This window comes from Aspergillus ambiguus, assembly GCF_047715705.1.
Source record: "Aspergillus ambiguus strain CBS 117.58 unplaced genomic scaffold BDV59scaffold_9, whole genome shotgun sequence".
NCBI classification, from domain to species: Eukaryota; Fungi; Ascomycota; class Eurotiomycetes; order Eurotiales; family Aspergillaceae; genus Aspergillus; species Aspergillus ambiguus.
In genome coordinates, this window is record NW_027395522.1 from 392,660 (window position 1) to 416,691 (window position 24,032).

Here is a 24,032-nt window from a genome sequence, read left to right on the forward strand (position 1 = left end):
AATCTTGCAAGCTGACATCCCCCCCCCCCCCCCCCGGGCCGAGACCGAGACGCAATATAGACATAAGGCATGATTTCGGAAGTATAGAGCAATCCTGACTGTCCCCGAACGATCCAAACAAACAGCGCTGAAGCGAGGCACGACCGAAGGAATCGGGTATAGGCATGATGCTGTCCCATCTATTGCACCTGGCTGACGATCTCGCTGGCCCGGGACAGGCTCTCGACCATCTGCTGGCATTCCTTGCGTCGCCGCACAGTGTAATCGCTTTCCTTGAGCAGGTCGTCCAGCTCGTTGTTGCGGTACATGTTCTCTAGGAGTTCGCGTTGCATCTCGTCCTTGGTGAATTGCACAAGGGTGTACATGATGGCCTTGGGGACCATATCGATCATCGTGCGCTTCACAATGTTGAAGTACGACGTGATCAGAAGTTCTGCCCATCGTTAGTTATCGGCCAAACAGCGGGAATATTCGAGTAAACTTACTGATGACTTCAACCTCGGTGCTCTCGCGCTCCGACAGGGAGGCGGAAGCCTTGAGCGTGGGCGGGGGAGGCTCCATCGCGGCCATCTTCTTCTTGTTCTTCGAGGCCCAGAAGCTACCAAAGAAGCCAGAGCCGCTACTCTCCTGGGGAACCTCTACCGAGGGGCTGTTCGCACGGGGAGGCAGGGGCTTGCCGGTCTTGGGGTCGACCTGCGTGGGCTTGGCGGCTTGTTGGCGCTCGTTGACAATCGTCATGGCCTGGAACTGTTAGAATCGGTTGGATGATGTCAGAGGAAGGACTACTTACGCGATGTCCGTTGAGGAAATCAGGGTGACCAGTGTTGATGTAGCAGGCTTCCATCATGATGAGGTCGCGGACGAGTTTGGATGTCGGCTCCATGCACTTCTTGAAGAAGGCGATCACCACGGCATGGAACTTCTCCTTCAGCATGGGGTACCGGCGGAAGAGCGACTTGTTCAGAAGCTGACCCAGGATACGAACCAGCTCGTCGTAGACCAGGGAGATACACTTCGTGCTAGGGTCCTCAAGGCGCTTGATCTGCTGCTTGACGATCAACTCAAACGCCGTCGTTCCGACGAAGAGCGCGGGCGAAGAACCAGAGGAGTTGTACAGAATAGTGCGAATATCGATATCCTTGACCTGGTCGAAGGGATCCACTGCCTTGATACCGTTCGAGTAGAGCTCGTGGAAGACGAAGCTAATACGAGCACCACCCGACAACTCAATGCTGGAGAGCTCCTGGTTGTTACCCTCCAATACCGTACGGTACTCGTTGCTGAATTCCGTGATGATGTTCAACACAATGTTGGCGCTGTTCCCAAGCATCGAATCGCCCAGCTGCGAGAGTTCGGAGGAGTACTTCTGGAGCGAGGAGGAGATCCGGGCTTTAATGTCGGGCAGGGTTTGTTTGATGTGCATCATGAGGATCTAGTGACTGTCAGCCGCATTCCGCGTAACCGGCCTCGCATACTCACCAAGTTCAGCTTCCGGGCCAGATAGGGTGTTCCGCAGTAGGATGCCTTGTTCCGGTAGGCCTTGTGGCTCTCGAAGAAATTCTTCTCGTGCTCCAGGGCGTACGCGATGGGCCGCTTGTTCTCGATATCACGCTGGCCACGGTTGACGACAGGCACGTAACCGAGGCGCAACGGGATAATCCTGCCGGCAAGAATATCCACGACGTCGGTCCCCTCATCCATCAGATCGACCTTGGTCAGCACACCAATGGTCCGCTGCCCCTCGGGATCGACCTCACGCGCCAGCTTCAGACCATCGGAGTTGGCCAGATCCTGGTTGGCCGACGTCACGGCCAGGATGATGGCATTGGGTTTGCTGATGAACTTCAAGACCATGTCCCGGATCTGACGCTCGATGTCCTTGGGCTGATCACCGACGGGGACCTTGGTCAACCCCGGCAGGTCGACCAGGGTCAGGGTCAGGACGTTGGGGGAGTAGATGCGCAGGTTGATGGGGGCGGGGGAGATGCCGGCATTGCGACCGACCTTGGACTCGGTTTCGCGCACGATTTCCTCGCGGATCTTGTTGAAGTCGTAGAAGCGCTGACCGGGGATGTGGAGGAACTCGCCATACTCGTCCAGATTCGCCTCCTTGTCCGTTGTCTCCAACTTGTCGTCCTTGACGCCGTTCGTCTGAGATCCGGCGGGCTTATTGATGAGTTGCAGGATGAGAGGTCTCCGAGTGACAATTCCGGAGCCACGAGGGAGGCTAGATGACGACGCCTCTGTTAGCCACCGAACCCACTGACCGGCCCATCCCACACGGATGAGGAACGTGGAATACTCACAAATCTCGACCGACGATGTTTTCTAGGACAGAACTTTTGCCACTGGATTGCGATCCGACGACGGCAATTTGAGGCAAATCGATAGGGTTGTGAACCTAAATAAACACAGGCGGTGTCAATGCTGCGGTGTGGGGGAGCATGCAGATAAGGACGGAGGACGAGTCCGGGAGGGAAGAAAAGACGTACGCCGACAGTGGTGAAGACATCCTGCAGCTTGTTGACCAGCGAGATCAGGCTGGGGTCGTTGACGTTTATCCTGCGCACACATTCTGGTCAGTTCGTGTCGGAGGGGAGTCGCACGAGCGAGGGACAGGGGGTTGCGCACGAGAAGCCCGTGGGACTTGCCATGTCCGGCGATGCAGAAACCAAGATCGCAGCAAAGAAAGCAGAATGCGAGGGAGAGCGATAGAAGGGGAAGAAGGAAGATGGGAGTATATAAAGAGTTGGGCAGAGAAGAAGTATGGCGAGGTGTGGAGGGAAGAAGAAAGCGGAAGCGGCCAAGTGGAAGTAGAGCGAATGCGGCGGGCGGTGATGACGGTGGGCCTGGAGTGGCTTGGGCACGGAGTATAAGGGTTCAAGTCTGCCTACGATCGACAGCGGTAATATCCCTAATATCCTCTATGAAATGGATAGTATGATGCTTATTTAGGAGTCTCTAGCAGAATTAGAATCCATCTCACTCGTCTTCTTCTGACCAGGACGCGTCATGTGCACTGTGGCCACCCAAACCTAGTCCTACCAGTCTTCTACGAGTGACCTCTGCAACACACATTCAAGGGAAAAGATCAAATAAAGGGAAGCCAATAACTACAGAACATGGGAATTTGCTATGCTACAGACACAGACCAGCCATCTACTCGTCCGACACCGAGGCGAACCGCTCCGACATCCCCTGGAGGATCTTCTCATACTATAAAGAGTCAGTGTCTTCTGCAAAATACGTGTGAATCGGATGAGGGACATACCTTCTCCGACACTTCAGCCTGGTTTTCTGGCACCTCGAACTTCATCCCACGCAGCGAGGTTTGGATATCTCCGGTGGCGTCACGCACCCGAGCCCAGTTCTGGCCCTGCGCAATCGCCTTCTGAGCCTCGTCGTGGTATCCCATGAACGCCTTCATCATGTACAGCGTCTTCCAGAGAGGACAGAACTGATCGTAGTCACTGTATCCGTTCTGCTGCAGGAAATCATCCTTCACCATGGCCGCCACGTCCAGGGTGATCTTGTCCGAGTCACCCAGCGCCGCCTTACCGACCAGCTGCACAACCTGGTCCAGGTCCTCCGACTTGGTGAGCAGCTCACGGATCTGGTCGCGCAGACGGGGGAACTCCGGGTGGTGTTTCTCGTAGTACCGGTCGAGGACGGTGGTGTATTTACTGTAGGAGATCGAAGTGTTGATCGATGGGAAATGTTTCCGCTGCGCCAGCTTCTTGTCCAGACCCCAGAACACCTGCACAATACCCAGAGTGCTACTGGTGACGGGATCGGAGAAGTCGCCACCGGGAGGGCTGACAGCACCGACAATACTGACACTGCCATCGCGCTCGGGGCTTCCCAAGGCGACACTCTTACCCGCACGTTCGTAGAAAGACGCCAGCTTCGCACCCAGGTACGCCGGAAAACCCTGGTCCGCAGGCATTTCTCCCAGACGACCGGAGATTTCACGCAGCGCCTCAGCCCACCGCGAACTGGAATCCGCCATCATAGCCACGTTCTTACCCTGGTCACGGAAGTATTCGGCGATCGTAATACCGGTATAGATGGAGGCTTCACGGGCGGCGACAGGCATGTTGGAGGTGTTGGCGATCAGACACGTACGCTTCATGATGGGCTCCTTGCGGCCTTCGATGTCGATGGAAAGCTATATGGCAGTCAGCATGAAACGGGATTCGAACGAGAGGCAACCTACCTCCGGGAAATCCATCAAGACTTCGGCCATCTCATTACCACGCTCACCGCATCCGACGTAGACGATGATATCACTGTTCGAGAACTTGGAGACAGACTGGGAGATCACAGTCTTACCACATCCGAACGCTCCAGGGATACACACGGTACCACCCTGCACACTGGGGAAGAGCGAGTCCAAGACTCTCTGGCCGACGATGAAGGGGGCGTCGGACGGAAGCTTCTCGTTGACCGGGCGGGGGACACGAACGGGCCAGGTGTGCATCATGCCATGCTCCGATTTCTTGCCGTCAAACTCGATCTCCAACAACTTCTCTTCAACGGTGTAGCTGCCAGCGGGAGCGATGCGAGTGATGGTACCGCGGGCGCGAGGGGGCAGGATGATCTTGTGGTCGTGGACCAGGCTGTTCTCGAAGACAGTGCCCCAGATATCACCTCCCGTGATGTGGTCGCCGACCTTGTACTGGCCCGGCTTGAAGTCCCATTTCTTCTTGCGATCCAGGGCGTTCACCGAGATACCGCGGGGAATGTAGATGCTTCCGGATTCCTGCGAGATGTCCTTCAGGGGGCGTTGGATACCGTCGTAGATTGTTTCCATCAGACCGGGGCCCAGTTCGACCGACAGAGGCTTTCCAGTTCTCAAGACGGGGTCGCCAACCGTCAAGCCGGCTGTTTCTTCGTAAACCTGAATAGTGGCCTTATCTCCATCGATACGGATGACTTCTCCGACGAGCTGATCATGACCGACTCGGCACTATGGGGACATTAGATACCATGAGAATCGAGATATAAGTGACGGAAAATCAAGCCAGATCCGTCATGCAGGTGAAGCGGGGGGTGCGCACCAATTCATACATGGCACAACCGATCATATGCTCGGCCACGACGACAGGGCCGGATACGGAGAAGACAGCGCCATGTTCGGCCTCAGGGCCCTTGCCAGAGGGGGCCATAATTACGGAAGTAGGAGGGAGGGTAGACGAAGGCGTGGAGGAGAGGGGAGGAGTATGGTGGAGGTCACTGGAGGAGGTTGAGGAGGTCGAGGTCGAGGTCGAGGAGGCCGAAACGGGGAGCGGTGGCAGTTCCAGCTCGGCCAGTCTGGGCGGTGATGACGACGGCTCACTCTCTCGCTCTCCCGCTATCAAGTCCAACAGCGACGGGCGGGTTTTCAGTCGACGAACCCCCAAGCCTAACATTCAATAATCTTCTCTAGGAATTGGGACATGGATAATATTCTGGGAATCTGGTGGAAGGGAGTATTGACGTTCGGGATAGGGGTGGTCTGACTGTTCTACTAGTATGGTCCCTGATCTTCCACGTTGTTTACTCAGCCGTGCTTGGAACCAGACTAACCTAGCCAGGTTCTGTGTATTGTGTTCCAACTCGTATTATGTCCAAACCAGAGGGAGTAACCAGACAAATGGCGTGCGGGTGGTCCCTGCAGAGTCGATCAAACAACTTTTACCGGTTGACCATCACTATGGATCTAACAACAGCGTACTCACGCCTCATGGTACAGATATTCCCATGTTGAAGGAAACACGGTTGGAACTGGAACAAAATGACACTATCAGCCTGGCCATCATGACAGAATTCATCCTATCCGAGGGCCGTCGGGCCAAACATCTGCTTTCTATATCGTCAGACGACGGTTCGGCAGGTGAGGACATCTTCACATTCACCAAACACAGATTCGATGATTTCAGAATATCGTTCAAGCATTCATGTTTATTCCAGAGCGACGATCCTAACTGATTTGCAAAACCCCGCACATCTCCCCATCCTTCCACTATCCTCTCTGGCTCTTCGCAGACCGCCGCTCATTCACATGTGTCAACAGTCCTGTCTAACCTTAAAAGGTCTGCCTCGATCCATGGGTTCTTGAGTTCGCTTCTCGGTTCTCTCATCCAACCAGGATCATGTCTCCTCACTATATCTCACGTGAACTCATATAAAACAATCATGGCCACCGTGCAGATGGCCTTGTATGTAGACTTAAATGTATTCTTGCCGTTGTTGTAGTGCAATCTATGGGAAGTTCTTGTCACATATCTCCTAACACTGGCAAAGATGGCCCCGACCTCGAACACTCGCACCTACTGGGACTACACCTTTGAGTGGACTGATCTCCATCAGTCGTCCGAACAACTTCGTCCGCAGATGTTCACCTACGACAAGCTTGTTGACGATTGTCTAGAACGTCTGGAGGACCTTGCGCCTCCCAAAAAGGCTGCCCATCCCGAGGGTGCAGTCCCCATCGAAGGCGCTCCGAAACTACCGAAGCGGGATCTGTACTCGTTGGTGAAGCATCATGCCAAGGATGACCCGAAAATCGCACAGCTGTGGGAGGAGATCAATACGACCCCGGACTGGGTTGACTGGAACCAAATCAAAAGAGGTCAGGAGGTCTTCTTCCGCTATGGAATGCCCATGCTGAATGTGGTACGTGCTTGATGACCCAGCTTGCATCCGATCTACCACTGATATGTGCACAGCTCAGCTTTGAAAGTCTCCTAGGTGGAATGTGAGTGCTCCGCCAGCAGTATCTATGAACGACGGCTAACAAACTCACCAGGGGCTCGCCGCGCGTTGTCGAGACGCTCTCCCGCACTGGTGGCTTCGCCGCCGATGTCGTTCGCCGCCGACTGCTCGAAACCCTCCAACACACTCTTCAAGTCTCGTTGTCACTGGACTCGATGAAGCCAGGTGGAGACGGCCATGTCTCTTCGGTTCGGGTGCGATTGTTGCATGCTTCGGTCCGCTCTCGGATCCTCAAACTGGTCAAGGAACGTCCAGACTACTACGATATCGAAAACTGGGGTGTGCCTGTGAGTGATCTCGACTGCATGGCGACCATCAACACGTTCTCGACCAGCGTTATCTGGCTCGGCCTTCCCCGACAGGGCATCTGGCTCCGCAACCAGGAGATCGACGACTATCTGGCGCTCTGGAGACTCGTAGCCTATTACATGGGCACGCCGAACGAGCCCTTCCGAGACCAAGCCCACGGGAAAGCCATGATGGAGTCGCTCCTCGCATCGGAAATCGATCCGACTGATACGGGGAAGATCCTGGCGAACAACATCATTATCGGTCTGGAGAACACGGCGCCGACATACGCGTCGTCGGAGTTTATGGCGGCGATGGCGCGACACCTGAACGGCGACAAACTGTCTGACCGACTCGCCCTGCCACCAACCAGCCTGTACTATAAGGCTCTCATCTACGGATATTGCTTCCTCGTGATGGTGACGTGCTATGGTCTTCGAATGATTCCGCCGCTCGACCAGGCTACGATTGAGGTATGTTCCCACGCCCTACTACCGCGAGGGTAAATGATAGGCACTGACGACTCTAGTTGCGTCGCAAGCTGTATTACACTATCATCACGGACAAGGAGGAAGGCCTCGGGGGAGAGTCGTTCTTCGAATTCAAATATGTCCCCTTCTTCACGCGTACCACTCGCCTGGGCAAGCGCAAGAACCAGAAGGTAAACAAGCCGGGCGTCGAGGCATTGGCCCAACTCGGACTTCTTGCCGCAGTTGGGTCTGCAACAGCGTTAGTCTACGGGAGCTTTTATGGGCTGCGGGTGCTGGTGAGGGCATGATGCCATCTACGTAGTACGACGTGATGTTTTATGGATGGAACATGTTCTGAATAAATGAAGGTGTGGTCAATTTATTACTATTATTTGTACGTTAAGTGTCCATAAGGATGTCCACGATCACATTGATATAGTAATCCATCTGGCCTTCGTCCCCCTCACGCAGTACCACAGCTCGCAAGATCGAGATCATTGGGGATGCAGATAATAATTACTTCTATAAATGAAGTCACACATTAGCTTCCGTCATTCCCTACCACCCCATCCGCCAGCTTCCTCAAGATCAACGGGAGATACATACTCCGCATCCCTTGCAGGTACAGGAGTTTCCGCAAGTGCAGTTCTGGGGACCGGTGCAGTTACAGGTGCTACCGTTTCCGCAGTCGCAGCCCATGGTGGCGATGGAGGAATAGGGAGGTGAGCTCTGCGCTTGAGATGGATGTTTTATTTCAACAATCGTTGATAATATTATTGAGTCCCGTGAGGTTAGTATAGCCTAAGACATTACTATGCAAGGGCCGGTATATATAACCGGCCACAGCGGCGATGTGGAGACGTTGGAAGCATCATGATGAGGTCAGAGATCCGAACCACTCAGAGGGAAGAGGTTTCTGGAACATGTGGTTGACCCAATTAGATGAACTTGAGCTCTCGTATCATCGTTTGAAAACCCACACGTCTGCTACGATGACCGTCGTGGTGCCCCCCACGGGCTACACGGGGGGCTCCATCCGACGCGCCCGACTGAGTTATCTCGGTTCTCTGGGACGCCAGATCGGGTAGATGTACAGCGATTTCCGTCCTGTACCGAGGCCAGCTGCATGCGTACCTGACTCGTCGGTTGAAAACACGCAGGAGTTGTCGAGTTCCCATTGCGAGGAGCATCCAGCATGTCTCCTGCAGACCGATCAGATGGACGAACGGGCCGACACATGATGTGCTGTTCGAGTGATCTCCGTCCAATAAGTTCGAGCGTTTGTTGCCCCTTGGATAACCGTTCAGTGGGTTATCCTTGCGTCCAGATTGGTCTGTTTCATTCCCCAGCTCAGTCAGCTGGGAGAAGTTGGTCATGAGCAGTTCAGATGATTGAAAGGGCGTTCGTCTTAGTTCAGTTTGATACTTGATTATGCATGTCTTTCCTCGTGGTCAGGGACGGGGCTATTTTCCAAAGATAGTTTCGAACCTGATAGGGGACTTATAGCTAGGATGTCTGTTGAGGGAAGTATTCAAATGGAGGTTGGATAGGTAGGTATAGGAGATACCTACAGGAGTCTGTTACAGATGGTCGTACATAGTCACATAGTCACCTCAAGATCACCACTACGATGGATAGCTTCAGAGCTCTGAATAGTCATAAATTGAGAAATAGAAGAAAATAGGAAATTTGAAATATCCAAAATTATGCAGAGACATTGGATTATGTAGGAAGTGACTAATTCTGGAGCTCGTCATGACCGTACAGTAAGAGCAACCGCCGATGGTCTTCAACTTCCGCTCCTCCATCAACTTCTCTTTCTCTCTCCTCCGCATCCATCCTCATCTCACCTCAACATCATCCTCGCCTGAATCTCCCCGTTTATGACCCTTATCGTATACGCCGTTATTCAACCCCCTCGCTCCCATCGTCTCTACGACCTTTCCAACCGCCCTCTTGCCGTCTCCCATCTCCTCTCCTACCTCCGATAAGACAACCTCCACCCCATCATCGTCTAGAGATCCACCTTCTCTCTCGCTCCCGATCGCATCCTCTTCTATTCCACCGCGGATATTCTTCTACTCAACGCTCGACACAATCTGGACTCGTTCAACCAGGGAATTGACAGCTTCCCCTCCCGTCTAGTGAGCTCGACCCTGTCATCTGGACGGGAGCTCTCCAAGGTATCAGTGACCCACCACTGATATAGGTCTGCTCTCCTGGTTCTCCTTCAGAGCCAGGTGAAAGGGCAGATATACCCAGTGTTCGAGCTGGCAGACAATACCCCCTCGTATATACCCTCCTCTGCCGCTCCCGACCACCCCGATCCTCCTATCCCCACCGAGCGCACGTCGTCATACCCGGGCCTGACCGCCGCCGTTCCGGGGAGTATCACATCCACCTCCCGTTCCCAACCGCTTGTCGACCGTCACCACAGCACACCGAGTGCTACGGAGAACCTGTATCCCCCGTCCTCTTCCACCAGACGACGCCGCCGTCGTCGCACGAGCACGCCCGACCCGATCAGACCCCCCACCGAGCTTACAGGAGATCTCGCGGGAGATCCCCCGGCAACTGAGGCCGGCTTCCTCGATCCACGTACAATTTCCACCCACGCCCGACCCGAGGGCGGTTCGCCATCTCCCAAGCGCAGGCGCCTGGCAAATATGCGGCCCGATGGTGTCTCGAGTACAAACGGCCTCTCCCAAGCGTCGAACGGCTCCCTCGCGTCCCCGTCTCACAAGGCGGGTTTCTCCCATTCCTTGAATGGCCGCACCCCTTACACTCCATCCAACGGGGAATTTCACCCAAACGGATCTCAGAAGACATCAACGTCATCATCGTATTTTGGTCATGATCGAGAGGAGGTCACGAGGATCCTGATTCAGAGCCTATTTGAACTGGGGTATAATGGGGCCGCCACGCTGCTCAGTAAGGAAAGTGGATATCAACTGGAAAGTCCGGCCGTGGCTACGTTCCGGAACGCAGTCCTAGAAGGACGATGGGCTGAAGCTGAGCGGATTCTGGTACACTCCTTCTATCCCGACGGCGGCGGCCGAGCATTGAGCAGTGGAGACCCCTCTTCCGCCAAAGAGAGATTAGTGTTAGTGGACAATGCTGGGCTCAACGAGATGCTCTTCCATCTCCGACAGCAAAAGTTCTTGGAGTTATTGGAGGCTCGTGATCTCGGTGCGGCCTTGATGGTCCTCCGCCACGAGCTGACGCCGCTCAACTATGATATTAGCCGGTTACATGCGTTGTCAAGGTATGCGCAACTGTCGTCGCCTACGATTGCGGCGTCATCTGAGCCTTATGCTGACAATGGATAGTCTTCTTATGTGCCCTCCGGAGCACCTTCATGACCAAGCTGGATGGGATGGCTCGATACGTTCTTCACGGGAAAGACTGCTATCTGCGCTGTCAAGTGAGTTAAGACTTCCTGCGTCCCAGATACAGATTCTCACATATGCACAGGGTTTATATCACCGTCAGTAATGATACCAGATAATCGACTGGCAATATTACTAGACCACGTCAAGCAAAACCAGATCAACCAGTGCCTATATCACAACACTGCAACGCCTCCATCGCTCTATTCCGACCACTTGTGCGATCGAAGTGATTTCCCCCTCCGCACCAAAATCGAGTTAAGCCATCATGGGGATGAGGTCTGGTACTGTCAATTTTCCCACGACGGGACAAAGCTAGCTACAGCCGGCAAGGACCGTCTCGTGAACATCCACGATACGAATACATTTGCCGTGCTCCACAAATTGTTCGAACATGATGACGGTGTAGCTCACGTGAGCTGGAGTCCCGACGACACCAAGCTCATCACCTGTTCACAGGACAACAAAGCTCGCGTATGGAGTGTCGAGGTACGAAACCCGCCCATTTTCCTGGCGATGTGCTGCTGACTCTTTGATAGACCGGACGCTGTCTACTGACCATTAACCACCATCAACACCCGGTTACAGCGGCAGCCTGGGCCCCGGATGGCGAGTCGTTCGTGACAACTTCTCTCGACCTGAACAAGCAAATGTGCCATTGGAGCATGCGTGGTCAGCGCTTATATGTGTGGCCCGCAGGATTTCGTGTCCAAGACTGTGCTATCACTCCCGATGGACGGCGCTTAATCGCGGCAGATGTCGAAGAGAAGATCCACGTCTACAATTTCCTTACCCATGAGGAGGAGTACTGTCTTGCGCTGAAGAGCAAGCCGACGTCTTTGGCGGTTAGCAAAGACTCGCGCCACATGCTGGTCAACTTGTCGGAAGGTCAAATACAGCTCATCGACATTGATACCACAGATGTTGTCCGACGTTTCCAGGGCCAAAAGCAGGGTTCATATATCATCCGAAGCGCCTTTGGGGGAGCAGCCGAAAATTTTGTCGTCAGCGGCAGTGAAGGTATGTATTGTTCGTTGTATGTCAATAACTCGATTAACATTATCTCAGATTCTCGTGTCTATATCTGGCATAAAGAAAATGGCACTTTGGTAGAGACACTAGAAGGGCACATCTCCGGGTGCGTGAATTCAATATGCTGGAACCCGACCAACCCTGGCATGTTCGCGTCTGCGGGGGACGACCACATGATACGGATGTAAGAGACTTTCCTTTACCAAGCTTTCTAGAGACTGACATCTCCCAGTTGGGCTCGCGAACGTGATCTTCACCCCGGTGGCACTATCGTCGATGAACACCTAACCATTTCACCGGGTAGTTTTGGCCGCACCAGCGCCTTACGGTCAACCTCAGGCACTCATTGACATTTTTAATACAACCAAAGACAATCGTCAATGTGTCACTCGTGAACCCAAGAATCTGTGGCTTCTAAGACAAGCCTGATTTTTCTTTTGTTTTCCGGTTTACTTGTCCCCTCTGCATATACACGTCACCCCCAACACTCTCAATCATGCACTCGATACAGGTAGCAGGCGCCGAGTCGATTCTTTTGCTTTATTTTTTTTGGGTCTCGCAGATTGGTATGGTTTTGCATCCCTTTCCCGAGCATAAATTGCCGTGCCTTGCATTTCCGGCCCATGTCCCTGCACATCTTCCCGTCACATACAAAGGCCACGTGGGATCGTTATTATTCGTATTTTGTTCTCTGGAAATTGGGTGATTTAGCAGGTTCAGGACAAGTTTGTGGAACGGTTATGCGGAGTGAAGTATGGGCTTGGTATCATATCGTGGCTTTTCTTATCCCCCTTGTCAATTACGTTGTGGTGACACATTTCCGTTCAACATTATGTGGGTAGAGTATGCATCAGATAATTCACCATGTCAATATATACCTATATATACTCCGATCAATAGTGGGTTTGCTTTGGGTCTGACGTTGGCAGGGTGCCAGCCGGGATATTACGGCCTACTAAGCATACTTCATACTCAAGAACAAAATAATCTGATGAAGTAAAACCCCATGGAAAAAATAACTAATCCCAAGACATGATCAACGCCATAGTGGAAACAGAAACGAGCTTAATGCCCGGGAACATGGCCGGAAGACTAGGACTCTTCGGTTATTGTCTGATGGGCTGTCAGTACTCTGCACAGATGCAGATTAGGGTAGAGTACACCATACCATACTGTTGAAATTTCCCCTTCCTCCACGCTATACCTGGCCTCCTACCGGCTCGCTGCAGAGGGAACGTGAGCCCCGCCTGTGGTCCCGAAGTGAAGCAATGCGGATATCACGCGCCAATTCCAGATCATGATCATTCAATTAGAGACTTTTGGGAATGGAAGCCGTCCCGATCGTTTACGAAAGGAGATCCGCAACTGGAATACTGTTAGCTGGGATGTTATAGACCCGAGAACCAAACATAACGTACCGTTCATGGGCATCTCATCGATCTGAGTAGAATAGTAGAGTTCAATATCACGCAAAATGCGCACATCGTCGCTGGTCACAAAGTTGATAGCGACACCCTTTCTGCCGAAACGACCGCTCCGACCGATACGGTGAATGTAGTTCTCACGGTTGGTGGGGAGATCGTAGTTAATGACGAGAGAAACCTGCTGGACGTCGATACCACGGGCCCAGACGTCGGTGGAGATCAGCACGCGCGAGTTACCCTGGCGGAAGTCCTGCATGATGCTGTCACGCTCCTTCTGGGGCATCTCGCCGTGCATGCTGGAGACGGTGAAGTTGGCCTCGCGCATTTTGTCGGTGAGCCAGTCGACCTTTCGACGGGTGTTGCAGAAGATGACCGCCTGCGTGATGGTCAGGGTGTCGTAGAGATCGCACAGCGTGTCGAACTTCCACTCCTCCTTCTCGACTGCAATAAAGTACTGTTTGATACCCTCGAGCGTCAGCTCGTCACGCTTGACCAGCACGCGCACCGGGTCTGTCATGAACTTCGTCGTCATGTCGAGCACATCGTACGGCAGCGTCGCCGACACCACCACCACCTGCGTCGCCGGCGGGAGGTACCGGTAGACATCGTAGATCTGTTCGCGGAATCCGCGGTTGAGCAGCTCGTCTGCCTCATCCAGGACTAGCATCTTGATGTGACGGGTGCGCAGGTGGCGCCGACGGATCATGTCTGCGACGCGCCCCGGCGTTCCGGAGACGACGTGCTGGCCGTAGTCCAGTTTGCGGATATCCTCGCCGATGTTGGTGCCACCGATGCATGCGTGGCATTGAACGTTCATGTAGTCGCCCAGCGCCATAATCACGGATTGAATCTGGGTCGCCAGTTCGCGGGTCGGGGAAAGGACGAGCGCTGCGCGGCGTAAGTGCCTGGGTATGGGACGTTATTGCAACGGGGGAGATTCGATCTACCTACCTTGGCTCTCCCGGACGACGGTATCGATCACCTGGAGGATACTGATCGCAAAGGTGGCGGTTTTACCGGTACCGGATTGCGCCTGGGCGATGGTGTCGCGGCCTTTGCAGATCTGCACAATGGCACGCGATTGCACGGCGGAGGGCGACTCGTAGCCGTATGCGTAGATACCACGGAGGAGACTCTCCTTCAGATGCATGTCCTCGAAGGTCGGCGCCACCGTCACCTCCTTGGAGGTGTTGAACTCCATGCGGTCTGATTTTGCGCATTAGTATGGGGTGTTCTCTCGCAGGGCCAGGGATCCGATGCTCATACCATCAGCGCGTCTGTCGATACCGTCCGCCATCGTGAATACTCCGAGCCCTCAATATCTCACTAAAAACAGCGACAAATGGTCCAATTCGGGTCGATAGGAAGACCGGAGGTGGATTGGCGAGGGCGCTCGATGAGCTTCGCGACTTTTCGCGGCCACCTCGAAAGCGCCACCGCCCGCGTCACGTGAGCCTCTCGCCGCAAAGCTCTCCCCGAAAGGAACTGACTTGCCTGCCTTCACTCGCGGGTTCTTGTCGCGACAACACCACACATCGATTGCCACGCGTGAGGGACGAACTCAGTACTGTCGCCAATATGCTGCTTGAGGAGCAGAGATTTATCCATGAGGATCTGGAGCGGTTGGAGCAGGCCATCGCGGATCGCGTGGCTGAAGAGCCCCGGAACGTAAGTCTACTCAACTATCCATGTGTTTGGCTGGGTGGGCTGATGATGGTAGATTCGCGAACGGTTGTCGCGCGACCACGAAGTTGCGCATTTTGTGAATCGCATTGAGGAACAATCGAAGAGACTCCTGGAGATCTACAAGGATGCGGACAGCGCCCGTCAGAGCGAGATCCAATCGATCTCGACCGGTGATCAGTTTGAGGAGTTTTACAAACAGCTAGATGACATCAAGGATTTTTATCGCCGGTACCCCAACGAACCGGCCGAGAACCTCGAGCAAGCCTACAAGCGCCGGCCCGGAGAGGGCGCGTTCGGCATGGACGTCGACAACATGTTCACTGGTGAAGAAGGCTATGGACAGTTCCTGGATTTGACGACACTGCATGAAGACTACCTCAACCTCCCCGGCGTCAAGCGTCTCTCTTATACCCAGTACCTCGATATCTTCGATGCCTTCACGCCCCCGCAGATGCTGATCAAGCGCGCGAACAAGGTTTCCGACAAGTACTTCAAATATGTCGGAGACCTCGCCGGTTATTTGGAGGAATATATCAAGAAGGTCCGGCCTTTGCAAGACCTTGACAAGCTCTTCGCCAGTTTCAATGACGAGTTCGACCGACAGTGGGAGGCGAATGAGGTTCCTGGCTGGACGGCGGAGAAGGCAGAGAATGGCGCCCAGGGGCCCAAGACAGAAGGATCCGGCGAGGGTATCTGGTGTGCTGACTGCGAAAAAGAATTCAAGAACGAAAACGTTTACAAGAATCACCTGACGGGAAAGAAGCACATTCGGGCGGCCGAGGCCCGGAAAGCGTCCGGAGGTGCCGGTGAGGCGCCCGCAGGAAATACATCCTCTGTCACTCGTCTGAAGGAGCGCGCTGTGGCGGAACGTGAGCACCGTGTCCGCTCTCTAGCTCAGGTCCTTGACCACGAGCGCCAGGCAACGCGGGTCAACGTTGAGCGTAAGCAGGGTATGACTGAGCGCGAGCGTCAAATGGAGCTGGAGGCATTGCTAGCTGATGACACACCCGGCGCTGGTGGACTTGGTGGTGACCAGTCTGATGATGAGGGAGATGATAAGATCTATAACCCCCTGAAACTCCCGCTTGCCTGGGATGGAAAGCCGATCCCCTACTGGCTCTACAAGCTGCACGGACTGGGTGTGGAATACCCCTGTGAGATTTGCGGTAACTTTGTGTACATGGGTCGGCGCGCGTTTGACAAACACTTCTCCGAGGCCTTGCATATCTTCGGCTTGAAGTGTCTTGGTATCACGTCGAACACCAATCTCTTCCGCGAGATTACCCGGATCGAGGACGCTATCCGACTGTGGGAGAAGCTTGAACAAGACCGGAAGAAAGAGAGGGAAAACCGTGACAATGTGGTGCAGATGGAAGATGCCGAGGGAAACGTGATGCCGGAGAGGATCTACCTGGAGTACGTTGCCCTTTTGCTGACGACGAAGACCGATGATGCTAACCATTCCCTAGTCTCCAAAAACAGGGTATTCTCTAACCCTGTGCTCTTTACATCGTGCTGCTCCAATTTCCGCATATATCGCTTCAAAAGCCTGGTGTTTGGTGGGTTCGTTTCTAGTTTTTAGGGTCACAACTGGGGGTTCATGGATGGGGAAGAACTGGCTATACCAGACCATGTATTCTACTATGATATGACGGTCATCTACCAACGTGGTAGTTAAATCCTACGGCAAAAATGTGGCATTACACAGCATCACGTATAGACTGGTCAGCGGTCTGGAGACAGTATATCAGCGCCACTGCATTCTCCCTCTCTCTTTCTCTTAGTCACTCATGCTTCCACTTATTCGTACTTCTTTTTGGCCCTTCACCATCTATGCCTTCTCTTCTCAACAGCTTCAATACTTTCTTTCTAAGACAGTTCCCCTCGACGAGATGTGAGACACTCAATCATCTGACCCACTTCTTGGGATCCATGACCGAAGAGGATAGTGTTGACTGCTTCCTAGCTCTACCTAATTTCATTTCATAGGGACCATTTGATGGATAAGAAGATCGCGGATAATACTGAGCAAGGGCTATACCGACCCAAAACTTGATTACGCCCATCGCCAATTGCTCCCGTCCATTAATTTTCTAAGTATAGAACTGTTTATTTCTATAAGAACAGTACTATATAGTTGTTATATCCAGCAATGCATTACTAGGTAATATCTACTCCGTAGTTATCGAAAAGGGCGGGGCCTCGGTACACGTGATAACCTTCCGTTTGGAAGTCTTCTCCATCCGCAAGAAGCAACCCTCCTCGTCATTGAATCAACCCCCAGACTTCGCTATGGCACCCTTAACTGCCGCAGAGGTCATTGCTCATCCAGCGTACAAGTCGCTGGACTGGAGTCTACCGCCCTCAACGTCGGGGACATGCTCAGTGGCGCACAACCGCCGTGGTGGTCCTTTCAACTTGTACTACGAGACCCATGGCACTGGGCCAGTGAAGATCATCGTAAGTAGGATAAGCGCATGTAGCACATGTTTCTTTACAAGCTAAATGCGCCCTCCTCAGTGGATCATGGGTCTTAACGCCACACACCGGGACTGGAAGCGTCAGACCAAGTACTTCGGTCACCAACGCAGTGACCAATACACCAACCTGGTCTTCGACAACCGCGGAGTTGGCCTCTCCGACAAACCCGTTTGCTTCTATTCGACTTCAGAGATGGCGCGCGATGTCGTTGACCTTCTTACTTCGATTGGGTGGATCGACCCGTCTGTGGCACCGACGCGCTCCCTCCATGTTTTTGGCGCCAGCATGGGTGGGATGATCTCCCAAGAGCTGGCCATGCTCATTCCTGAGCGACTGGCTAGTTTGACACTGTGCTGTACAGCTCCGCGGCTGGTGCGTACCGGCCCGTTCGTAGAGAGTTTGCGGGAGCGGGCTGCCATGTTCATCCCGAAACACATCGACATTGAGCTGGAGCGCATGGCGCAAACGCTCTTTGGAGATGGATTCCTCGATCAGCCCGATACCGAGTTTGATAACCCGGAGAAAAACTTCCCGACTCGTCGGGATCGGTTTGCAGCGGGACAGCTCCGCAAGCGTCAAGATCCGGAGGGGTTCACGAAAAAGGGGTTTATGATGCAGGTTGTAGCCTGCTACTTCCACCATAAGTCTACTGAGCAATTGGTGGCACTTGGAGATGCCGTTGGCAGAGAGCGTATTGCAGTCCTTCATGGCACGGAGGATCGGATGCTGACATTCCGACACGGTGAGCTGATCAAGGAGGCGCTAGGTGAGGGTATTTTGTGGAAGGTATATCATGGTACCGGCCACATGATACCATGGGAGGAAGAGCAAGATATGAATCGTCTGGTGGAGGACTTTGTACAAAAGTGCGTGGGCATTGAGCCGTGAGTAGACATTGGATAGTGAGCGGTTAGCCTGCATCATCAATAGATGCAGAGTCGTTAAAAAACAAGTTCCACATCGACTCTACGCGTAAGACGATCACAACCGGATCAGCCTCTCGAACTTAGCAAGCCGGGTATAAAACCGCTTGATGTCAGGTGCTTGGCCTGACTCTGCAAATTCTCTGAATTTATAATTTCGCGACTGGCACGCAGACATCCCACCCCTTCACAAGGCAGCAGAATGGCCTCAGAAAAAGCACCTTTGTTCAAGAGAGGAGAGTTTCATCCATCACGTCGAAGCGACCTGCGTGGTCCATGCCCTGTAATTAATTCCTTAGCGAACCACGGTTTTATCTCGCAATATCACTAAGGATGAGCTCAGATCTGCACTACAATCCCTCGGCACAGGACGGGATATTATTAGATAGCTTTGTAATCTCCTATTCAAGATTCACTCCGACGAGCTCGACAATCCGCCCCCAGGTACCGCTCGAGGCGAGCTCCGCGACTCTGATGATATCAACAGCTCAGGAGAAGCTGTGCTGAACCTTGACCGGTTTCTCCGCCCCGGGTTTATAGAGCACGATGTTTCTAATACACGGCAGGACCGTGCTTCAAGGGATTGTTGCCATCGAGACCCTGTGTTATCGTTCTAAAATATGCTCGAGCGAGGAAAACATTATGGTCTCCAGCATTAGGATGTTATCCAAAAACGCACGCCGTTCGACGAGCAAAAGCGGGGCAACCAGCAGCTGGACTTTACCAGAAAGAAACATTATGTGGCATGCCTCGAGCTCGCTGCCTTTCAGTGTGTCTTTGGCAAAGGATTGTTTCTTGGTGTACCCGTGGAATACATCGAGGCAGTGTCTGGAGAGGACAGACTACCATTCCAAGGAGGTTGGCGGCCACGCAGATGGTGGAGGGCGTTTATGCTGGAGGTCATCCAGGTTCTCCTGGGCGTTTACTGTTATGCGTGGTCGTATTAAGAAGATCTCCATCTCCGGAATACTTTCAGTGCGATATGGTCGATAAAGTACATATATGACGCTTCACAGATTGAAAAAGCAATTAAACCACTTTGTCTATGGGCTCATCCCAGAAACTGCTCCATACCATAGACACAAATTGAGAAAAATCTAATCATCTCTCGACCATTATCATCGTCATCATATGTATCGTCACTGTCATCGTCGTCATCATCATCATCATCGGGATAGAGCATTTTTTGGGGACTTCTCAGACCCCACTTAGAGCTAGACAACGGTTGAGATGCTATTGCATACTGAGGAGATCGAGAAATGCGGGTTATCCAGATTTCAGCACTACTGTATGCCCAGAGCACAATTTTTGGTCGATAGTGAAGCCCCAGAGCTTGCAATTCTTCAGACTGGCACAGAGATGGTTTGAAATAGCAGATGCCGGAAGAAAGAATCTTTCTGAAGTCCAGTCATACATAGACAGCCAGTGAAACATAATGTGGGCCCTGTTCACTTTAATTCCAGTTCCAGAGGCTGGCGAGCGAAACGACCCTTACCCCAAAAGGCTGTGGATATGAGAGCACCGAGCCATCATTTTGACACATGTTCCAGTGCCCTTGCAGCCTATGATGGCATCATTCCAGGAACCGAAAAATCGGAGGCAGTCCCAAAACATTATTTGCTCTTTGTGACCATCTCGCCCTCCCAAAACAAAGGGGTATATGAGGGCCATTTCAAAGGGCTCATTGGCCCGCGTAACCAGGCACGCCTCATGAGGGCCGAGGGAAGGTTAGCAGCAGCTCTTGGATATGGAGTATTAGTAGTCCGATTGATATTTTGCTACTGATCATGAGTAGGCAACAAACTAAGCCTCCGCAAAGGAGAGAACAACCTGGGTACCTAGGTTCTAGTATTCAAATAACGCGGGGTGGTCAGGTGACCTCAGTCTAGAAAAGGATTCCTTCGGATTGGGCGCCAGTATCTACTTCGCAAATTCCTTTTATCTAGACTTCCAACCAGAGCTATGAGCTATACACGGAAGCGAGTCCCTTTGGCCTGTAACTTCTGTCGTAGCCGGTACGTATCCACCTCACATTCCTTATGGAGACTAACGCGTGCCAGGAAGCGACGATGCGATGCACGGAAGCCGTCCTGTTCGAATTGTACTGAGTTGGAAGTGCACTGTCACTATGATGACGGGCCATCACAGAGGTGCGAAATGTCTCTCTTTTCTAAGACGGCGGTGTCGTAACTATCAACGCTAGAATCGACTCCAGCGGCGGCAGTCGGGAAATTCTGAATCGTCTGCATGACCTCGAAGCCCTCATCCGGAGCCAGTCGGAAAAAATATCAGCGCTATGCACAGGGACTCATACTCACGCATCTCCTGTTCAGGACACGACGTCCCCATGGAGCCAACAGTCTCTGTCGGCCGGTGAAATACAGACGCAACTTTGGCCAACCCGACCCCTTGACCTCTCTACTAACTTGCCGCCTCTTACCATTCCGGTGAAACATAAGACATCCTCAACGTACCTATTAACCCTACCGCCAGTAAAAGCGTTAGTTGGAGAATATCCAATAGATCTATTCTTTCGGCTGGAGTCACGGTGTTTGTTGCCTCCAAAACTCTCTTTCGAACAATGGTATCCACCGGGTCCTGTCGAGGTTTATCGGAATGATGAATTGGTGGCCGCCTTTTTCTCCTTGGTCCACCCAAATCACCCGATATTAGATCGTGAAAAATTTGAAAGGATATATGAAATATTTGTGGAGACAGGTCCTGACTGTAGTCTTGGATCCGTTCTTTGTATGATCGTTTTGGCCCTGGGGGCCGCTGCCACGACACCTCCAAACCCCGGGCTTTTCAAAGACTCACCTCCTGGTATGCAGTATATTCAACACGCCATGCCAACACTAATATCCATGTCCGGATGGTCTTTCTCTTCAAGCATATTACTACCGCAGGCCTTAGTTCTGGCCAGTGTTTACTTTGCCTATATTGTCCGACCATTGCAAAGCTGGCGATTAATACACTCCGCATCAACCATACTCCAAACCAATCGCTTTGGGTAGGGAGATTTATCGCCGTGACTGATAAATTTGACTAACACATGGAAGAATGAATCTAGATATGACGTGCGATAATTCAGCCCAGTGCGATGAAATACTTCGTCTCTTCTGGTCTGGCTTTCTAGTGGAATGTGACCGACTCGCTGAGCTTGAGCTCCCACGAAGCGGACTACAAGAGCTATCTGACAACATCAGTCTTCCAAGTTGTCATAATCTTGGAATCGAAGAGTCTACGTATTATCTCGCAGAGCTATCTGTCCGACGATTACTTAACCGCATACATAATTCTCTGTACCCGAGAAAGGACCATTCAATTTCGCAAACAGTGACTACACTACCACTGTTGGACGAGTTCTCAATTGCAGATGTTTCTTCAATGAATGCGATTTGCATCGAGCTTCGTTCTCAGCTAGAGCTGTGGTACTCTTCAATCCCAGAAGCTTTCCGACCAAGTCTCGAAGTCACCGCCCCGGACATGACTGATCGACAATCAATTCTGCGAATCCGTTACTTCGCCACGAGACATATTATCTATAGACCATTTTTGTTGTCTATTGTAACACATTCATCTGAAAGGGCTCCCGATTCTATGATTGAAAACGCCGCTCTCTGCATCGAGAGTTGCCGATACTACATATACCATACCACACCAGTCCTGGCTAGGCCGAGTCAGTACACTTGGACATTTGCCTTATCGTATGAACCGGAAAAATACCAGATTTATGCTTGATATATACTAACTTAAGTAAGGTCTCTTGGCGCTATTATCATTCTTACGCTGGCTTCTCTGTCTCGTGATTTGAGAGACTTCGTCCCTGATATCGATGAGCTTCAAAACATGGCTATAAACAACATCAGACCCTGGGCATTTTCTAGCCTTGAAGCGGTTGTATCAATACTGGAGGATATCCAAAAAAAGCGAAAGCTACTTTCGCGTGTATGAGCTTGTATATATAATGTCACTATCTCAATCGAGTTGAATCATGTATGTCTATAGCTCGCCACCAGTGGGTTGGGCGATTATCTGCTGCCCTATGTCACTTCCCCAAAATTTCCCTGTAGGATACGTATAACGCTCTAAGGCGTCTTCGGTATAGCCGATTGAGTACCCAGGAGCAGTTGGCGTAACGTAGAGTGCGTTCTCTATCTTCGACGGATGTCGTAAGCTCTCCCGATGGCTGTCAGCGTACTCAAGCATCGATTTCCGTCCACTGATAGCAACGTAATCAATTATACTGAGATGTGATGTGAGTTCCGTCAGGCCCATGGCCCCGTTATGGGGTACACAGGGCACACCAAACTTCAGTGCCATAAGCATGACGGCCTATAATTGTCAGGTACGGAGTAAAAACCGGATCCAGGAAACTTACGAGACACTCATTAACGCTGCCGAGTCTGACTGCATCGATCTGGCAGACATCTGTTGCTTCAGCCTGTAGTAGCTGCTTGAATGTGACACGGTTCTGGGCAGCTTCTCCGGTGGCAACACCGACACCATACTGCTTGAGCGCCTTTCGGATGGTTGCGTGACCAAGTACATCATCCGGATTGGTGGGCTCTTCGATAAAGACAGGCTTAAATTCAACCAACTGCTTCATGTACTCAATTGCTTCGGGGACGCTCCACACCTGAGACTGTTAGCATTGACGATGTATCGAAGCCTCCCACAACATACCTGGTTTGCGTCGATCATTATGTGGTATTTCTCATCGTATCCCAATATCTGTCTCACTGCAGAGAGTCTCTCGCGATCAGCTTCAATGTTGGTTCCGACCTTGAATTTAAAAACCGTGAAGCCTTCTGCGATCGTCTCTTCTAGCACCTCTCGCATGCGGTCTCCAGAGAAAGCTAGCCAACCAGGGGAGGTAGTGTAGGCCGGCACAGCACGGTTATCCCATGCTTCCTGCATCCGCGTAGCCTTTCCTTTGTGAGTCTTTTGGAGCATCTCAACACTCTCCTTGGGGGTGATGACATCCGTAATATAACGAAAGTCAATACACCGTACAATCTCCTCAGGAGTCATGTCACAGACGATCTGCCACACGGGTTTGCGGAGAATCTTGCCCCATAGATCCCAGATCGCGTTCATGACACCAGCAACAGCCAGATGCGTCACGCTCTTTTCGGGGCCCAGCCACCTGTATTGTGAGTCCGACACCATATATCTCCATGTCTTTCCCATGTTCCGAGTAAGTTCATGCATTGTCCTTCCGACGACGCGGCGAGCGAAGATGTCAAGTGCGAGGCATATGAGCTCGCTCCCTCGACCATTACTGAAGGCCTGTTATGGATCGATCAGTTGTTGATTATTTGCCATCGCCGTGAGACTTACGATTCCCTCTCCGATAAGGTCGTCGCGATTGGTCTTCAACCGGACATAAGGATGTGAACCATTTGTGCCAACATGCATAGCATCAGACCCCACACCATCCAAACTGGTCGGAAAGCGCAAGTCAATGACTTCGAAGGAATTGATGGTCACGTCGTGCTCAGTTATTTGGAGAGAACCCATCTTGGTCCACAGTGTTCACCGCGAGAGTTGATTCTGCCGGGGGTGTGGACTTCGACAAGC

At 52.3% G+C, this 24,032-nt stretch overlaps 11 protein-coding genes across 11 annotated transcripts; 8 read left to right on the top strand and 3 right to left on the bottom strand.

Moving 5' to 3' along the window:
• Positions 1–179: 179 nt before the first annotated feature.
• On the bottom strand, positions 180–5,411 carry BDV59DRAFT_192238 (V-type ATPase; the record flags this gene model as incomplete). Its single annotated transcript, XM_073692017.1, has 10 exons — positions 180–433; positions 486–741; positions 791–1,432; positions 1,480–2,227; positions 2,307–2,401; positions 2,493–2,562; positions 3,185–3,216; positions 3,272–4,168; positions 4,217–4,969; positions 5,061–5,411. The coding sequence occupies 10 exons, from the start codon at positions 5,409–5,411 to the stop codon at positions 180–182; spliced, it is 4,098 nt and encodes a 1,365-aa protein (XP_073549578.1).
• Positions 5,412–6,128: 717 nt separating this feature from the next.
• BDV59DRAFT_164516 (oxygenase MpaB family protein) lies at positions 6,129–7,889 on the top strand. The gene is made up of 4 exons (XM_073687627.1): positions 6,129–6,657; positions 6,711–6,739; positions 6,791–7,517; positions 7,574–7,889. Exons 1-4 carry the CDS (start codon positions 6,286–6,288, stop codon positions 7,820–7,822), a joined length of 1,377 nt encoding a protein of 458 aa, XP_073549579.1. The 5' UTR covers positions 6,129–6,285; the 3' UTR covers positions 7,823–7,889.
• Positions 7,890–8,709: 820 nt separating this feature from the next.
• On the top strand, positions 8,710–12,487 carry BDV59DRAFT_212100 (WD40-repeat-containing domain protein; the record flags this gene model as incomplete). The annotated part of the gene is made up of 7 exons (XM_073695952.1): positions 8,710–8,845; positions 9,792–10,779; positions 10,844–10,938; positions 10,989–11,392; positions 11,443–11,923; positions 11,972–12,119; positions 12,168–12,487. The coding sequence occupies 7 exons, from the start codon at positions 8,710–8,712 to the stop codon at positions 12,283–12,285; spliced, it is 2,370 nt and encodes a 789-aa protein (XP_073549580.1). The 3' UTR covers positions 12,286–12,487.
• Positions 12,488–12,821: 334 nt separating this feature from the next.
• Positions 12,822–14,871, bottom strand: BDV59DRAFT_175035 (ATP-dependent RNA helicase eIF4A). Its single transcript, XM_073689183.1, has 5 exons — positions 14,626–14,871; positions 14,311–14,565; positions 13,354–14,247; positions 13,104–13,300; positions 12,822–13,048 (listed from the first exon to the last, which is right to left on the bottom strand). Exons 1-4 carry the CDS (start codon positions 14,654–14,656, stop codon positions 13,281–13,283), a joined length of 1,200 nt encoding a protein of 399 aa, XP_073549581.1. The 5' UTR covers positions 14,657–14,871; the 3' UTR covers positions 12,822–13,048; positions 13,104–13,280.
• Position 14,872: 1 nt separating this feature from the next.
• On the top strand, positions 14,873–17,090 carry BDV59DRAFT_175036 (SF3a splicing factor complex subunit PRP9). Its single transcript, XM_073689184.1, has 3 exons — positions 14,873–15,027; positions 15,080–16,461; positions 16,515–17,090. The coding sequence occupies exons 1-3, from the start codon at positions 14,938–14,940 to the stop codon at positions 16,537–16,539; spliced, it is 1,497 nt and encodes a 498-aa protein (XP_073549582.1). The 5' UTR covers positions 14,873–14,937; the 3' UTR covers positions 16,540–17,090.
• Positions 16,639–17,090, top strand: BDV59DRAFT_164544 (uncharacterized protein). Its single transcript, XM_073687628.1, has one exon. It carries the CDS (start codon positions 16,738–16,740, stop codon positions 17,032–17,034), a length of 297 nt encoding a protein of 98 aa, XP_073549583.1. The 5' UTR covers positions 16,639–16,737; the 3' UTR covers positions 17,035–17,090.
• Positions 17,091–17,216: 126 nt separating this feature from the next.
• On the top strand, positions 17,217–18,580 carry BDV59DRAFT_175037 (alpha/beta fold hydrolase). The gene is made up of 2 exons (XM_073689185.1): positions 17,217–17,505; positions 17,566–18,580. The coding sequence occupies exons 1-2, from the start codon at positions 17,338–17,340 to the stop codon at positions 18,412–18,414; spliced, it is 1,017 nt and encodes a 338-aa protein (XP_073549584.1). The 5' UTR covers positions 17,217–17,337; the 3' UTR covers positions 18,415–18,580.
• Positions 18,581–18,651: 71 nt separating this feature from the next.
• On the top strand, positions 18,652–19,396 carry BDV59DRAFT_212102 (putative peroxidase; the record flags this gene model as incomplete). The annotated part of the gene is made up of 3 exons (XM_073695953.1): positions 18,652–18,732; positions 18,839–19,051; positions 19,109–19,396. The coding sequence occupies 3 exons, from the start codon at positions 18,652–18,654 to the stop codon at positions 19,394–19,396; spliced, it is 582 nt and encodes a 193-aa protein (XP_073549585.1).
• Positions 19,397–19,753: 357 nt separating this feature from the next.
• On the top strand, positions 19,754–20,257 carry BDV59DRAFT_175038 (uncharacterized protein). Its single transcript, XM_073689186.1, has one exon. The coding sequence runs from the start codon at positions 19,962–19,964 to the stop codon at positions 20,232–20,234; it is 273 nt and encodes a 90-aa protein (XP_073549586.1). The 5' UTR covers positions 19,754–19,961; the 3' UTR covers positions 20,235–20,257.
• A 1,006-nt stretch (positions 20,258–21,263) lies between these two features.
• BDV59DRAFT_175040 (fungal specific transcription factor domain-containing protein) lies at positions 21,264–22,507 on the top strand. Its single transcript, XM_073689187.1, has 3 exons — positions 21,264–21,459; positions 21,509–22,156; positions 22,211–22,507. The coding sequence occupies exons 1-3, from the start codon at positions 21,275–21,277 to the stop codon at positions 22,401–22,403; spliced, it is 1,026 nt and encodes a 341-aa protein (XP_073549587.1). The 5' UTR covers positions 21,264–21,274; the 3' UTR covers positions 22,404–22,507.
• Positions 22,166–23,972, bottom strand: BDV59DRAFT_212103 (enolase C-terminal domain-like protein; the record flags this gene model as incomplete). The annotated part of the gene is made up of 4 exons (XM_073695954.1): positions 22,166–22,784; positions 22,831–23,088; positions 23,136–23,741; positions 23,793–23,972. The coding sequence occupies 4 exons, from the start codon at positions 23,970–23,972 to the stop codon at positions 22,452–22,454; spliced, it is 1,377 nt and encodes a 458-aa protein (XP_073549588.1). The 3' UTR covers positions 22,166–22,451.
• Positions 23,973–24,032: the final 60 nt, after the last annotated feature.

What these genes read in the sequence shown, in the direction of transcription:
- BDV59DRAFT_164516 (XM_073687627.1), top strand. Translation starts at nt 6,286, where the DNA reads ATGGCCCCGACCTCGAACACTCGCACCTACTGGGACTACACCTTTGAG. An exon ending in GAATGCCCATGCTGAATGTG is followed by an intron (nt 6,658 to 6,710) that starts GTACGTGCTTGA and finishes ATATGTGCACAG; the next exon opens with CTCAGCTTTGAAAGTCTCCT. An exon ending in GAAAGTCTCCTAGGTGGAAT is followed by an intron (nt 6,740 to 6,790) that starts GTGAGTGCTCCG and finishes CAAACTCACCAG; the next exon opens with GGGCTCGCCGCGCGTTGTCG.
- BDV59DRAFT_175035 (XM_073689183.1), bottom strand. Translation starts at nt 14,656, where the DNA reads ATGGCGGACGGTATCGACAGACGCGCTGATG. An exon ending in CGTCGTCCGGGAGAGCCAAG is followed by an intron (nt 14,248 to 14,310) that starts GTAGGTAGATCG and finishes TACGCCGCGCAG; the next exon opens with CGCTCGTCCTTTCCCCGACC. An exon ending in CGATGAGATGCCCATGAACG is followed by an intron (nt 13,301 to 13,353) that starts GTACGTTATGTT and finishes ACAGTATTCCAG; the next exon opens with TTGCGGATCTCCTTTCGTAA.
- BDV59DRAFT_175036 (XM_073689184.1), top strand. Translation starts at nt 14,938, where the DNA reads ATGCTGCTTGAGGAGCAGAGATTTATCCATGAGGATCTGGAGCGGTTG. An exon ending in TGGCTGAAGAGCCCCGGAAC is followed by an intron (nt 15,028 to 15,079) that starts GTAAGTCTACTC and finishes TGATGATGGTAG; the next exon opens with ATTCGCGAACGGTTGTCGCG. An exon ending in CCGGAGAGGATCTACCTGGA is followed by an intron (nt 16,462 to 16,514) that starts GTACGTTGCCCT and finishes ACCATTCCCTAG; the next exon opens with TCTCCAAAAACAGGGTATTC.
- BDV59DRAFT_164544 (XM_073687628.1), top strand. Translation starts at nt 16,738, where the DNA reads ATGTGGCATTACACAGCATCACGTATAGACTGGTCAGCGGTCTGGAGA.
- BDV59DRAFT_175037 (XM_073689185.1), top strand. Translation starts at nt 17,338, where the DNA reads ATGGCACCCTTAACTGCCGCAGAGGTCATTGCTCATCCAGCGTACAAG. An exon ending in CTGGGCCAGTGAAGATCATC is followed by an intron (nt 17,506 to 17,565) that starts GTAAGTAGGATA and finishes CGCCCTCCTCAG; the next exon opens with TGGATCATGGGTCTTAACGC.
- BDV59DRAFT_175038 (XM_073689186.1), top strand. Translation starts at nt 19,962, where the DNA reads ATGAGAGCACCGAGCCATCATTTTGACACATGTTCCAGTGCCCTTGCA.
- BDV59DRAFT_175040 (XM_073689187.1), top strand. Translation starts at nt 21,275, where the DNA reads ATGCAGTATATTCAACACGCCATGCCAACACTAATATCCATGTCCGGA. An exon ending in CTCCAAACCAATCGCTTTGG is followed by an intron (nt 21,460 to 21,508) that starts GTAGGGAGATTT and finishes AACACATGGAAG; the next exon opens with AATGAATCTAGATATGACGT. An exon ending in ACTTGGACATTTGCCTTATC is followed by an intron (nt 22,157 to 22,210) that starts GTATGAACCGGA and finishes AACTTAAGTAAG; the next exon opens with GTCTCTTGGCGCTATTATCA.